At 38.3% G+C, this 16,120-nt stretch overlaps 1 protein-coding gene and 2 pseudogenes across 4 annotated transcripts in view; 2 read left to right on the top strand and 1 right to left on the bottom strand.

Annotated features, from left to right (window-relative positions):
- LOC309799247 (centrosomal protein of 78 kDa-like) overlaps positions 1-16,120 on the top strand; it is a 780,309-nt pseudogene that overhangs the window by 568,748 nt on the left and 195,441 nt on the right. The window lies entirely within an intron of this gene.
- Positions 1-16,120, top strand: part of LOC309800867 (centrosomal protein of 78 kDa-like) — a 720,575-nt pseudogene that overhangs the window by 531,727 nt on the left and 172,728 nt on the right. The window lies entirely within an intron of this gene.
- The window catches only part of LOC309799856 (ferritin light chain-like), a 99,141-nt gene continuing 88,404 nt past the window's right edge, over positions 5,384-16,120 (bottom strand). For both annotated transcript variants that reach the window (XM_082613470.1, XM_082613471.1), the window contains one exon: positions 5,384-7,119. In XM_082613470.1, coding sequence (XP_082469596.1) covers positions 6,427-6,822 — 396 coding nt within the window. In that variant the 5' untranslated portion in view covers positions 6,823-7,119 and the 3' untranslated portion in view covers positions 5,384-6,426. The remainder of the gene's footprint in view (positions 7,120-16,120) is intronic.

The raw sequence follows: 16,120 nt of genomic DNA, 5'->3' as shown, positions 1-16,120 counted from the left end.
TTTTTACAACAATCCTTACAATCATTTGGCTTGGTCATTGCCTCAGAAAAAATTCAAAGACAATCTCCATTTTTCTATTTGGGAAAATATATTGATAACACTACCATTAGGCCTCAAAAACTGCAAATTCGAGTTGATAATTTAAAAACATTAAAGGATTTTCAAAAATTACTTGGAGATATTAATTGGCCAAGGCCTTCCTTAAAACTTACTACTGCTCAATTAGAGCCTTTGTTTGATATTCTTAAAGGTGACTCAGATCCTTCTACTTCATGCTCTATGACTCCAGAAGCACTTCAAGCTTTACAAATAGTTAATAGAGCTATCAGCTCTGCACAATTAACTCGAATGCATACTCACCTGCCAATTTCTTTAATTGCTTGTCCAACACCTCATGTGCCTACTGCCATCTTATGGCAAACTGTTGGAATTATTGAATGGATTCATATGAAAACTACATCCTCTAAGGTTATTAACCCTTATTTTGAACTTAGTAGTAAGCTAATAATGCAAGGTAGAACTAGATGCTTACAACTTCTGGGTATAGAACCTTCTCAAATTATTATCCCTTATTCAGTTAGTCAACAAAATTGGCTTTTTCAACATAGTAATGAATGGGGTCTTGCTCTTGCAGGATTTTCAGGTACCTTGGAATGCCATTACCCTGCTGATAAATTGATCCAATTCGACAAACTTAACTGTTATATCTTTCCTTCTATAATTAGGCAACAGCCTATTCCTCATGTACCTTTGGTTTTTACAGACGGTTCTTCTTCAGGAGTGGCTACTGTAATCATTGACGACGGAACCAAACTCATTAAACAAACTTCCTTGACTTCAGCTCAACGTGTTGAACTGTATGCTGTCATTATGGCTTTTAAACATTTGCCTTCTATATCTTTTAATTTGTTTTCTGATAGTAACTATCTTATCAGCTTATTATTTCTTCTGGAGACTGCGACCAGAGGACATACTAATGACCCTGAATTATCATCCTCTTTTCGTTTGCTTCAACAGCTTATTCGTTCCCACGATGGTCGTGTTGCAGCTCTGCATATCCGTGCTCATTCTAACTTGACTGGTCCATTGTCTAAACTTAATGCGACTGCAGATGTTTTAACTCGATCTACACGTGATCTTTATCCTGTGCGTTTGCCTCCCAAAAATAAAGTTAAAGTTCCTCTTCCTCCTCAATCTCTTTTCCCTAAAGCAGGACATATCCCAATTTACCGTCCTCCTCCTTTCCGTTCGTCATGCTGTCAAGAATGGCTAAGGTATTGCATTCATTATCTTCATACTGTTGATACTCATGGTCCATGTCCTGGACACCCTCATATCATGGTAAGTTATGATCAAACTGCTTCACAAGCAGCACAGCAATCGCATGCTTTACACCATCAGTCGGCGGCTACGTTACGCAAAGAATTTTCCCTTACTCGTGAAGCCGCCCGACAAATTGTTAAGCAATGCCCACAGTGCTTACCTCACCTTCCTGTTCCACATTATGGTGTTAATCCTCGTGGATTATCACCTAGTCATTTATGGCAAATAGATGTTACTCATATCCCGTCTTTTGGGAAATTACAATTTGTTCATGTCACTATTGATACTTATTCTGGTTTCCTCTGTGCTACAGCACAGACCCGAGAAGCTACTAAACATGTTATCACTCATTTATTACACTGTTTTGCTTTCATGAACCTTCATTTTACAGGAACCAACATTACTCTTACAGGCCTGGCTACCAGCCGACGAGAGGATCTTAAGGATACCATCATTTGGTATAAAAATGGGCAAGCTATTAATATTAGAGGTCGAATCTCATATGCCTCACCACTTCGGGATTCCGCTATTACTATAGCCAAGGTTCCAGGTGAAGATTCAGGAAATTATTTCTGTATGAAGCATTTACTTGGAGGACAAGGGATACTTATAGTTGGATATAAGGTTACTATTCTTAACAGAAAATCAAAACCTCAATTTCCTCCTTTTATGACCATTAACTTTGCTGGATCCAATTTTGAATGTTGCAATGCATCTTGGAATAATAACCAAATATGGTGTACTACAGATCATACCAAGGGGTCAATTCTTCTCTCTTCTATTCCCATCATAGATAGGTTTATCACATTTCAAAAGAACTGGGATATATGGAAACTAGCTCTAACTTATTCCAATACACCTGTTATAACTTGTGTTGCTCCTCCATATACACTTTTAATTGGTTCTATTAACATTGGTAATTCTTCCAAAGGAGGATATAATATTAGCTGTGTTCATTGTATTTTTAGCAGTTGTATGTTCCCTTCTGCAGGAACACAATCTGTGCTTATACTAAGGCAACCCATATATGTTATGGTGCCTGTACATCTGAGAGAACCTTGGTATGAAGATACTGGAGTACAGGCATGGGTGGAACTCTCTAAAGCCTTGCAGAGAAGGAGACGCTTTATTGGGTGGCTAATAATAAGTTTACTTGCCTTGGCTGCTCTGTCTGCTACCGCGGCTACTGCCCGTCTTGCTCTTTCACAGAGTATTAATCATGCTCACTTTGCTAATCAATTATCTCAAAATACCAGTCTTGCTTAATCTTTACAAAGTCACATAGATTTACAGATTAATAACAAGTTAGATGAATTTAAAAACGCAATTTTGAGGATTGGAGATCAGATGGCAGCATTAAAATTGAGGATGCGTTTAGCTTGTCATGCAAAGTATACGTGGATTTGTGTTATTTCTTACAAGTACAATGACTGTGTTTGGGAATGGGAAGAAGTAAAAATGCATCTGCTGAGTGTTTGGTCAGATAATATTAGTCTTGATCTTAAGAAATTAAATGCTGAAATTCAGGATATACAAAATGCACATCTTGATGATATTTCACCAGAAGATGTAATTCAAACTTTACTGGATCATTTAAAGTGGTTAAACCCTTAGTCGTGGATTACTAGAGGGTTGTCAGGATTTATTACCCTGGCCATAATTTGCCTATTATTGATAATAATCTTCTCATGTCTGTTTCGTATCCTCATGCAACAGTATACTACTCTCGGCACTAAGGTTCATGGAATTATTTTGCAGCAAAAATTAAAAAATAAAAAAGGGGGACCTGTGGGAAGCAGTCAGCCTTGAGAGCAGGCTACAGACATGCCAGGCATGCCGCCGCTGCTCGAAGGGACTGTCCCTACTTGTTCCCCTCCTTGTTCCATTCCACGGGAGATAAATCACCAGGGCCCAGAAATCAGAAAGAATGGAAAATGAGACAAGCCAATCTGTCTCCACCCTGCACGTGCAGGTTATTTTGGATGATTCTGGGTTTATGGGTTTTCTCCCAGGGAAGTTAACCTTGAGCCGAGACAGTCATTAGATAATATAAACCACCGTCTGGCAACCTTCCCTTTTCTAGTCTATATAATCTGCAACTGTAGCATAATAAAACTTGCCTTGCAACCATCAGTTGTCTTGGTCCTTCTGACCCCATTCGTCGGTGCTACTTCAGTTCCTTACCCCGTCCCTTCTGACCCTGGGCGGTGAAATCCTCTTTCTGAGGCTGGTCCACGGCACATATGAATATGTTTCTGTCTTGCTGTCCTGCACACATGCTGTCTAGTAACAGATATTTTGTCTGCTATTAGTGTTTTAGATTATGTCTTTCCAAAGCGCTGAGGCAGTGCACCTATTTTGAAGTTGCAGCTGATGCCTGAACGTATCCTAGCTGACAAATTATTGATTAATAAAAACATGAATTTCTGAAAGATTTGTACTGTTAACCAAAATCTGGGCAAGGAGTCTCAAATGTAATTCTTAGCCAGAATTACATGTTAATGAACCATTTAACAGTGTAAATCAAGGAACATCAATGTAGGGATTTCTTTTCATTTATTTCTTACCTGCTTGAAATAGCAGTTAAAGGTTGCCAGCTTGGTTGCAGATGAACGGACGTTTGAAGTTCCCTGAACTACTTAATGTGGAATAGGATACTAGACTTCCAACGCCCTCAAGGTTGTGACCTTGCAGCCATTTTACATAGCACATCATCCTCCTATAGGGATGAACCTTTCCCTGGCCTGAAAAGTAGCCACTCGGTTGAAGCTTTGCTTATTGTAACAGGCTTTTGTTTCCAGGTTACATGTCTGTGGAAGACTTAATTCTGAATAGAGATATAGATATTACTGGAAACTAATTGTTTTTGCTATTATACTCTGCTTTATCAAAAAAGTAAAACATTTAAATTGTGCTACAAAAATTCAGATGTTGTCTTGCAATCTTTAAACAATAAATGAATGAATTGCCCTTAAAAAAAAAGAATCAAGCAGTTAGTTAAGCTGTTGGTCCCACATCAGACAAATTATCCTTATACCTCCTGTCAATATTGTTAACAGAGACTGTTATTTTATTAATCCTTATGATCCCGTGATTCTTTCTTTCATGTTTCAGGGCACAGCAGGTGAGAGAGTGGGTTTGTTAAGCTGGGTGGGTTTATCCTTCTTTTATGCGTTCATTCAATTTTCTGTTCATTTACTTATTGTATACATATGGCAATAGAAGCTGCTAAGGCAATCATTGCTATTCTGCAAAACAACAAGGCACAGAAGCAGATGTCTTATTTCCGAGATTTCTCCCCCCAGGATTATTATGATTAAAGATCCTTTCCCCCCACTCCCTGGAGAGGACAAGGGGCTGCTCGCTGGAGGATTTTTAATGACTTGGGGAAAGGCTCAAATATCCCCCCATTAGGGTAATCCACCCCAGGGGCAAACCACACAAGAATATTATGAATTTATTTTATTTTTCTATCCTTGCAAAGGTAATACTCAGCTCATTAGAATATGAAAACTATACTGTCAAATTTCAGAATTACATGGATGAAGAAAACCACCAAAGTGGCATCATATCATGTGTGTTATAGTTGTATTTACTATATTGACTATATTAAATATGTTGTGTTAACAATGTATTGTATAACTATATATTGAAAAGGCAAAATGCTGTAACGTATTTCAGAGAAAATAATGTTGGCCAACCCCAAATTGTACATTGTAGACGGGTCCTAGGAAAAGAAGATTTAATTCATAGTGAACAAGAGGTTAGCTTCTGTTTTCAGCCATGTGCTATTTCAAGAATTAAACATCATGAATAATACAGGATATAAGAGGAAGAGTCTAAAGATGGAAAAGCACATTTTGATTAGGAAAGAGAATTTAAGTCTTAAGTCTTTTTTTTTAAGGAAAACTGCCTTATTACTATGAGATAAGAAAATTGTTTCCTTCTTTTCTTCCTTGCTTTCTTCTTCTTTTTTTTTAACCTTTTTAATTTTGGATATTTGACCTCTAAGCTGAGATGACTGAAAATGCCTCCTCTGGGCATCAACCTTTTTGAAAGACTTTTTCCCCCTCCCTGAGGGCTATTTGTCTCTTGGAGGCTTTGTCTACATTACTCCTCAAGAGGCAAGCATTTGTCCTTGCACTAAATGCTGACATCTCCTGATAAGAGGGAAGCTGCAAAGTAGAAGAATTGAAGGTCAGTATGTTGATATTGGTCTCAAGCGCATTGATGCACATTTGTGTATTGGGGAAGGGGAGTGAAGCTTGAGAGTGGGCCAGTGGGGAGGGGTAAATATTTTGTGATGCTGTCTACCTATGGGCTTATAAAGTTTACAGCTGCATTAGGAGGACAAGCATTACCATTAGCATGAAAAGTAGGGCAGACCTCAGTTGCAAAAGCTTCTAGCCATACACATAGGGCAATACGTAAATGATACACCTTATTGCATTCACCCATTCACCCTCCCCTGTTCACGCTAATTGGAAATTTCCATCCATTTCAGAGAAGTAACACAACTATCAATCATTTTCCCTGGCACGAATCTTCCAGGAGGAAGAAAATGGAATACACCTAGCAACAGAGCTCACGCACTAGTAGTCCATGTGTCTTAGATTTAATATCTGATGACTAGCTGCATTGAAGCCAAGAGGTGGTTCACAAAGTTGCTGCACATTAGAATCACCTGGGGAACTCTGAGACCTCCCCGTGCCCAGGCTCCTCCCTAGACCTACTGAATCAAAATCTCTGGGGCTGGGACCCAGACACCAATGTTTTTCTTCCAAGCTCTTTAGGTAATTCAAACGAGCAGCAAAGCTTGAGAACCAGCCCAATAATGGGAACAAACTTATTTCACACAGATAAAGTGGGGCAATTCATATGTTAAAAGAACGTGAATATATGTATATATTTCTTTTTTTCGCTTTGTTGTGTTTGTATTTCAAATAGGCTTTTTTTTCCTTCTGCAAAAAACGTTACTGTTTCCATTTGGTCCAAGGCTTGGGAGAGGGCTCCAGGGCGGTTACAAAGCTGCCTAGTGGCTGCAGAGCGGGGCTTCAGGCAGAAGCTCTGACGCCAGAGGGTCTCCTCAGACGCGGCTGGACTTCAGAGACTCCTGTTTGGCTCGAGGGTGAGCCTTTCAAAGAGATACTCGCCCAGCACAGCCTGCGGACCAGCCAGCCTGCGGAGGTTGGTCAGGTGGTCGCCCATCTTCTGGATGAGTTTCACCTGCTCCTCCAGGAAGCGGCTCTCCAGGAAGTCACAGAGCTGGGAGTCTGCACGGGCAGGACCCAGGGCGCGCAGATCCGATAGTGCCTGGTTCAGATTCTTCTCCCTAAGAATGGCGGCTTCCACAGCATCCTGGGTTTTACCCCACTCATCCTGAGAAGGCTTCCGCGCCTCCTGGAAGAGGGCGCGGCCGCAGCACTGGTTTTGCATTTTCAAGAGGCGCTGGGCGCCCTCACACTTCTCCTCAGCCAGTTGGCGAAAAATGTGGCCCATACTGTCCAGAGTCCCATTGTTGCTGTCGAAATAGATGCTCAGAGAGAGGTAAGTGTCCACAGATGCATGTTGAACAGGCGGTGGGTGGCGGCTTCCACCTCGGTGGAATAATTCTGACGAACCTGGGAACTCGTGGTTGATCAGTGATAAGGAGCTAAGCTCAAAAACTGCTGTTGGCCTGTCCTGGAGGCTGAGGATAGCTGAGTGTCTGATTCCAAAGGTTGCAAAAGGAAGAAAGGTTGGAGGGTGGTCGGGGGCTGGAGCAAGGAGCGTCCCTGGGTCTGTTCATTCCAAACACTGTTGAAGCAAAAGACAGATCTGCAGGACTGCCGAGTGCACTGCCTCAAATAGGCTTTGATATAAATGAACAAGAAGTCCAAGCAAGGACAAAACTTACCCTTCCTCCCACCAAAATAGCTGGTGATACTAGAATCTAGATCTGGGAAGGGATTCTTCCATTACTTTCTTAACATTCCAAGCCACTAGAGCAGTGGTTCTCAAAGTATGGTCACCTTGTAACCAAGCAGTACCCTATGGGGCCTTCCTAGGACAGACCCATCACCATATCCTCTATTGTAGTTTCTCTCTGAAGTACTCAGATAATAGTATCTCAGGCATATTTCTTGAGTTTTCAGATGCTAAAAACCACCACCCAATGGAAGAAATGAACTCTTTGATGATCATGAGCATGTAGCCCCCAGACCTTCTGGCACCTAAGGATGGATAATGTTACCTGCCTTGTGGCCTCAACATCAGCCAGTCAGAGGATTGTGCACGAGCTGATCACATGCCCTGGGATGTCCCTCCCTCACCTGGCCTTTAAAAATGCTTTGCTGAAATCCTTTGGAGATTTCAGGGGTTTTGGAACACGGACCACCCCTCTCCTTGCTCGATCCTGCAATAAACCTTTCTCTTCTCCAGACTCCAACCTTTAGGTTTGTTTGGCCTCACTGTGCTTCAGACACATGAACCTGCATTCGGTAACAACCTGACCAGCTTTACCAGCATCCCCTGATAATGTGTCAGATATTCAAGTTTTAGGGCCCTATCCCAGCCCTATGGAATCAGCAACTCTAGTGGGGCTCAGTGATCTCTGTTATAACAGGCCCTCCATATGATTTTTATTCACCTTAAAGTTTGAAAATATCTGCATTGTCAGCTGGCCAAAGCGTCCACCAGCAGGTGAAGGGGAGTGACGCCTGGAAAAGATAGGGAGTAGCCAAGGCAAGTACAGCAGCATTTGCCGTGGTAGTAATGGAGAATGCCTTTTCTCCACTGGTTGGCACAGACTAGTATCTGGGAGCAGTGGCAGGGTTATTTAGGATGCTTTACAATTCAATGTAGAGTGACCGCTGTCCTGGTTTGCCAGGGACTTCCCCTGTGTGAACACTTAAAATCTCATCCTGGCAAACCCCTTAGCCCTGGGTTTGAAAAACTTAGGGAATAACATGAAATTTAGGGGAAACATGATCTAGGATTTGGGCAAGTCACAAGTGCTAATTAAAGCGAAGCAAGTATGGACAACATCTAGCCTTCTTTACCCCTTTGTGGGAAGGTAAATCTGATTGGGTGAAAGGACTTATTATTAAGAAATCTTTGTAGAAACATCCCCTTCTGCTTAGTCCGCTGGTTCTCAGTTCTGGCTAGACACTGGCATCGTCTGAGCAGATTTAAAGTTATTTTATTGGTCTAGGATGACCAACAGTCAGTGTGAGGGTTTTTAAAAAGTGCTTCAGATGATTCTAATATGCAGCCAAATTTAGGTGCCACTGCTTAAGCTTTTGAACCACTGCTACCTTTTTCACCTCATCTTCCTATGAGAATATCCAACTGTAGTTGAGGTTTGTTTTTTTTTCTTTTTCTTTTTTTAACTGTCTTATTATAAGATTTACTGTCTTAAATAAGATTGAATGTACAGAAAATCCTGCTAGTCCATCTGGTATAACTAGATACTTAGAATAATATCGTTAAGATATATACCATTTAAGTACTGTGACTGGCCTTTTAAAAATTAACATATGCATTGAATTAGTACAATCTCTTTTGAAGTTGTCATGTTGGGGAGCTATACCTGTAATCTGCTGCCATTGCTAAATATCTGGACAATTCTTATTAGGAATTGTTTTTAAACATCTTTAGGGATTAAAACCAAGAGTGCTGTATTATTTGTACTGGGACCACAAAAACCTCACAAAGTTTCCCCACTGTACCTTCTACCCCCATCTCTAACCCTTGGCAACTTCTAATCTGTTCTCCATCTCCACAGTTTTGTTATTTTAAGAATAATATGTAAACATAATCATGAATTACTTAATCTTCGGAGATTGGCTTTTAAAATTTTTTTCTTCAGCATCATTCCCTTGAAGTTCATTTTAATTTTTGCATATATTAATAATTTGTTCCTTTTCGTTGCTCCGTAGTATTCTATCATAAGATTTTATCACAATTTGTTTCAACATTCATCCATTGAAAGACATTTGGGTAGTTGCCAGTTTTGGGCTATTATAAATAAAACTGCTCTGAACATTTATGTGTAAGTTTCTGTGGGAACTTAATTTTTTGTTTCTTTTGGATAAATGCTCAAGAGTACAAGTACTGCGTTGTAGGGTGAATCTACTTTTAGGATTAAAAGAGACTGTCAAGCTGTTTCTCAGAGTGGCTAAACCATTTTATTTTTCCACCAGTGACGTGATATAACTTTTCTACGTACTCGCCAGCATTTGATGTTGTCACTATAATTTTAGTTATTCTCTGATATCTCATTATGGTCTTAATTTGCATTTCCCTAATGCTAATGATGTTGAGCATCTTTTCATGTGCTTCTTTGCCATGTGTATATTCTCTTCCATGAAATGTCTGTTCCTGTCTTCTGCCTATTTTCTAGTTGGATTTTTTTAAGTTGTTTGGAGAGTTCTTTGTATATTATAGATACAAGTCATCTGTCTCATATGGGATTTTCAAATATGTTTTCCCACTGTGTAATTTGAGTTTTCATCCACTTAAAAGGATCTTCTATGAAGCATTTTTAACTCATTTTGATGAGATCCAATTTATCAGTTTTTGCTTTTATTGATCATACTTTCGGTGTCAAGTCTAAGAATTATTCACCTAGTTCTAGATGCCAAAGATTTTCTCCTATTTCTTTTTCTAAAAATGTCCTGCTTTTACATTTAAGATTATGATCCACTTTGATTTAATTTTTGTGTAAGGTGTGGAGGTTTAGGTTAAGGTTCATTTTTTGTTTGTTTTTGTCGAGGGATGTCCAACTGTTTCAGTACCATGTTTTGAAATGTCTACTCTTCCTTGATAGCTTTTGCACTGCTGTCAAAAACAGGTTAAATGTATTTATGTCAGTCTATTTCTGGGTTCTCTCTTCCATTCCATTGATCTATGTATCTACCCTCCAAAATTACTGCGAAGTCTTGAAATTGGGTGGATTAATTCCTCCCATTTTAATCTTCCTTTACAAATTGTTTTAGCTATTCTTCAGCCTCTTCTTACCATACAAATCTTAGAAAAAGCTTGTCTATATCCGCAAAAACCTTGAGGGCATTTTAAGAGTAATTGTGTTAAGCCTCTTAACTTGGGGAGAATTGACATCTTTATTATGTTGTGTTTTCTAATCCATGAACAAGGTATGTCTCCCTATTTGTTTGGGACTTTAAAATTTTTCTTCATCAGCATTTTGTAATTTTCAGTATAGAGGTCCTATAAATGTCTTATTGGGCTTGTATTTAAGTATTTATTTAGGTCAGTTGTAAATGGCATCACATATTTTAATTTAAGCTTCTACACATTTGTTATTAATATATAATGTGATAAAATTGTGTTGATCTTGTACTCTAAAACATTTACAAACTAATATTATTTCTCAAGCTTTTTGTGGATTCCTCGGTATTTTCTCCATTTAGATTATCATCTCCTCTTCAGACACAGACAGTTTTACTTTTCCTTAGGCAATATAATAGGATATATTACTCTTCAACATTCAGTAGGATATATTCCTTCCTATTCAACATAGTAGGAATAGTCCTTTTATCTTTTAAATGAACTTTTTAAAACTTTAACATTTAAATTTATGTATTTATTTATTTTTGCTTATTTTCTTACTAGAACCTCCAGTAATATATTTAATAAAAGTGGTGAGAGCAGATATCCGTGCCTTGTTTCTGATCTTACAGAGAAAGCATTCAGTCTTTCACAGTTAAATATAATGTCGGTATAGGTTGTTTGTAGATCATCTTTATGAGTTTCAGTATGTTCCTTTTCTATTCCTAGTTTGCTTGGAGTTCTTTTTTCTTCTTTTTTTACAATCATGAATGGGATTGGATTTTGTCAAGTGCTTTCTCTGCATTATTGGATAGGATCACATGACTTTTCCCTTTAATCTATTGGATATGGTGGATAACATTGTTTGATTTTCAAATATTTAACCAACTTCGCATAACTAGAATAAATGCCACTTGGTCATGGTATATTATTCTTTTTATATATTTCTGGATTTAATTTTCTAATATTTGGCAGAGGATTTTTACAGCCAATTTCATAAAAAATATTGGTCTGTAGTTTTCTTCTTTCTATCCTATCCCTGTCCGGTTTTGGTATCAAGGTAATACTGGCTTCATAAATTTAATTAGGAACTGTTCCTTCTACTTCTCTTTCTTATCAAATCATGTAAAATTGGTGTTAATTCTTTATGTCTTGGGTAAAAGTGAAACATCTAAGCCTGAATATTCCTTTTGGGAGTTTTTAAATGAAAAATCAGTGTTTCTAATGGTTACAGGAAAATTGAGATTATCTATTTCATCTTGGCTGAGTTTGGGTAGTTTTGAGTGTAGAAGCATTGGTCCATTTCATCTACATTTTTGAATTTATAGTGTAGACTTGTTCATAGCAACTTGTCCCTTATTAACCTGCAGGATATGTCATGGTATCCCTGGTTGCATTTCTGATATCTGTGATTTGTGCCATCCATCTTTTTATCTTTATCAGTCTTGCTAGATCTTTATTGATTAGATTGTTTATTTCCAAGAACCAGCCTTTTGTTTCATTGATTTTTCCCCCCTATTTTCCTGTTTTCAGTTTCATGGATTTCTATTTCATCTTTATTATTTCCTTCTTTCTGCTTGTTTAGTGTCTTTTCCTCTTCCTTTTTTACTGTTGTAATATAGAAAATTAGATTATTGCTTTGAAATACTTTCTTTCCCAATTTAGTGCTATAAACTTCCCTTTCAGCATTGCTTTCACTTCATTCTGCAAACTTTGATCTGTTATATCTCCATTTTCTTTTTTTCTATGCATTAAAAAATATTTCGTTGGTGCTGTCTTTTTTACCCATGAGTTATTTGGAATTGTGATGTTTAGTTTCCACGTGATTGAAGATTTTCCTGTTGTCTTTCTGTTATTGATTTCTAGTCTGATTCCATTATGGCTAGAGAACATACTCTATGATTTTAATTCTTTTAAATCTGCTAATTTTTTTATGAATATATAAATGAAAGAAATAAGAAAACCTCTGAGTCTTAGCATCCAACACTTAGGCACATTACAATTTAAATCTGCTAAGGTTCTTTTTTTTTTTTTTTTTTGCTGTACGCGGGCCTCTCACTGCTGTGGCCTCTCCCGTTGCGGAGCACAGGCTCCGGACACACAGGCTCCGCGGCCATGGCTCGCGGGCCCAGCCGCTCCGCGGCATGTGGGATCTTCCGGGATCGGGGCACGAACCCGTGTCCCCTGCATCGGCAGGCGGACTCTCAACCACTGCGCCACCAGGGAAGCCCTGCTAAGGTTCTTTTTATTGCCCAGTATATAGTATATGAGTGAATATTCCATGGACACTTGAATATGTATTCTGCTGTTACTGAGTGTGTTCTTTAAATGTCAGTTATATCCTATTGATTGATGATGTTTTCATTTCTTCCATATTCTTGCTGATTTTTCTCTCTGGTAGTTCTATAAATTGCTGTGCTGAAGTCTCAAATAATAATTGTGGATTTAAAATTTTCTCCTTTTACTACTTTTTCAGTGTTTGCTTCATGTATTTTGAAGTTCTGTTGTTTGGTGCACACACATTTAGTATCATTAGGTCATCTAGGTGGATTATTCCTGTTATCTTTATGTAATGACCCTCTTTGCCCCTAATAATTTCCTTTGCTCTGAAGTCTACTTTATCTGATATTAATATAGCCATTCCTACTTTTTCTGATTAACGTTCACATGATATATCATTATCTTCCTTTTACTTTGAACTACCTATATCATGATGTTTAAAGTAAACTTCTTATAGACAGTATATAGTTGGATCATGCTTGTGAATTTTTAATCTACTCTTCCAATCTCTGTCTTTGACTTTGTTATTTAGATCATGTACAGTTAATGTAATTATTGCTATGTTAAAGATTAGGTCTACCATTTTATTTTTTGTTTTGTCTTTTACCTTAGTTTCTCAATCCTGTGTTTCTCTTATTTTGCCTGGTGGGTTACTTAAACATTTTTTAATAAGTCCATTTTAATTTAATTTATTTATAATCATTTGTGTATACTGTTTGTATAGTTTTCTTAGTGGTTGCTTTTGGCATCACAGTATACATATGTAACTTACCATAGCCTACGGGAATCAGTGTTTTATTACTTTAAGTGAAGTTCCAAAATTTTACTTCCATTTAGTCTCTTACTATTCCCCAGTTTTAAAGTATGATTTTCTGTAGTATTTCCTTTCTCTACATTGAGAACCACATCAGATGGTGTCATAATATTTGCTTTGACCATCAGATAGTATTTAAGAAACTCATGAGGCTAATGATAGTCTCTTATATATACCCCATTTGTTTTCACCCATTCCATTGTTCCCCTTTTCTTTCTGAAGTTCCCAGTCTTCTGTTATTGTTTTTTTTTTATGTTTTCATAACATTAGGTGATATCTGGGCTTTCCAGTGCCATTGGATATGAGTTTCAGGAAACACTGAGTCTGGCTCACTTAATGCTGCTGAGTTGGAGGGTTTGTATATGTTGGGTCTGTTGGTGCAGCAGGTGCTAGCAGATTAGACTAATGTTGATGGGACTAGTGCCACAGGAGGATGGGTTCCCATTCAGGCTATGCTGCTGCTACAGTAGATCGAGTCCCCCTCTACCCCAAGTGTGGGGCAGTGACCTGCTGCTGTCACTGCTTTGTATTAGGCTGCATTTGCCTCAGGTGTGTGGTGGGATCCCTTGGAAGCTGCTGCTGCTGTCAATCACAAGGTTAAATTCATTTCAGAAATACTTAAGTATAAATATATAGCCTTGCTCCTGTAGGACCCCTGTAATAGTTTTTTATTGCTTTCATACAAATTACCACAAATATAGTGACTCAAAACAATGTCAATTGATTACCTTACAAATCTGACATTGGTCTCAATTGAGTAAAGTAAAAGTGTTGGCAGGATCGACAGATGAATGGATAAAGATGTGGCACATATATACAATGGAATATTACTTAGCCATAAAAAGAAATGAAATTGAGTTATTTGTAGTGAGGTGGATTGACCTAGAGACTGTCATACAGAGTGAAGTAAGTCAGAAAGAGAAAAACATATACCGTATGCTAACACATATATATGGAATCTAAAAAAAAGAAAAAATGGTTATGAAGAACCTAGGGGGCAGGGCAGGAATAAAGACGTAGCCATAGAGAGTGGACTTGTGGACACAGGGAGGGGGAAGGGTAATCTGGGATGAAGTGAGAGAGTGGCATGGACATATATACACTACCAAATGTAAAATAGATAGCTAGTGGGAAGCAGCTGCAAAGCACAGGGAGATCAGCTCTGTGCCTTGTGTCCACCTACAGGGGTGCGATCGGGAATGGAGGGTGGTAGGGAGATGCAAGAGGGAGGAGATATGGGGATATATGTATACGTATAGCTGATTCACTTTGTTATGAAGCAGAAACTAACACACCATTGTAAATCAGTTATACTCCAATATAGATGGTTAAAAAAGAAAAAGAAAGTGTTGGCAGAGCTACATTCTTTTCTGGAGGCTCTTAGGGGTGTTTCTGTTCCCTGTACTTTATCCGCTTCCAGTGGTCACTTGTAGTCCTTGACTCAGAGTCCCCTTTCTCCACCTACAAAACCCAAAATGTTGAATCTCTGATTCTGCTTCTATTAGGACATCTCTCTCTTTCTCTTTCTACAGTTGGGAATGGTTTTCTACTTTTAAGGACTCATGCAATTAGATTTGTTCCATGAGGTAATCCAGGATAATCTTTCTATCTCAAGGTCTATAACTTCAGTCATATCTGCAAAGTCCTCTTCACCATGTAAGGTAACATATTAATAGGTTCTAGGGATTAGGGTGAGGGCATTTTTAGGAGCCATTATGCTGCCTACCACACCCTTAACAAGTGACCTTGAGAAAATTACTGAGATTTTTAAAGCCTTACTTTCCTCAAACATAAAATGGAAAGAAAGCTAACTAGTTAATATCATGAAAGTGAAACAGTATATATGAAATCAACTAATTCAAAAAATAAGATTTCTTCTTTTTCTTTATGATTTACATGATTCTCAGAGTTCAGTTACTTGAAGAGTTTCTTTTTTTTTTAAACAGAACTAAGGAATTTCAGGGTTCAGGTGCTGTAAGATTGTCTGAATTATCTGAGTAACAATTAGCTAAGCACAGGTGTAAAGCATTTGATTTACTCCCTGGTTTTCTTTATCTTCTCATCCCAGTAAATGCATATCCCTTTTCTAGCTCCAGCCAGTAGAGTCAGAGCTTGTTTTACTGTTTAACTAAAGTTGAATTTAAATTCTCTCTACATCTCCAGATTCTCAGCCCTGGTTGCATATTATAATCACCTGGGGAGATTTCAAGAACTACTGATGCCAAATTTCTACCTATCATGGATATTTGAGGAGGGACCTGGAATGAAATGCTCTAGCTTATGGTTTTTGGAACCAAATCATAGTCTACACTGAGCCAAATTATTTGCGAGATCACCTCTAAAAAGGAATTTATCTGTGGTGACTAATGCTCTTCCTTTGTCAGTATGCTTGATTTGTCCCTCTTTGGGGGAAAAAAAGAGGGGGAAAAAAACCCCAGCAGTTGTGCTCCCTGAATTATAACCTGATGCTTTAGAATTAGTGTTGGCTTAGAGTGCACATCTTCGGATACCCATTCTCTCTCCTGCTTCCTTGCATGAACTTATATCCTTGGGCAGTGTTTCATCCACCACTCTCTTTTGCTTCTAATCTTAGCAAGTAAAGTCTCCCCTTAATGAAATAGCATTTCATGAGGCTTACTGGGAGCATAGGTCTGT

Source organism: Mesoplodon mirus, assembly GCF_964341445.2.
Source record: "Mesoplodon mirus genome assembly, chromosome: 3".
Lineage (NCBI taxonomy): Eukaryota > Metazoa > Chordata > Mammalia > Artiodactyla > Ziphiidae > Mesoplodon > Mesoplodon mirus.
This window is presented reverse-complemented; position numbering and strand designations above follow the sequence as displayed.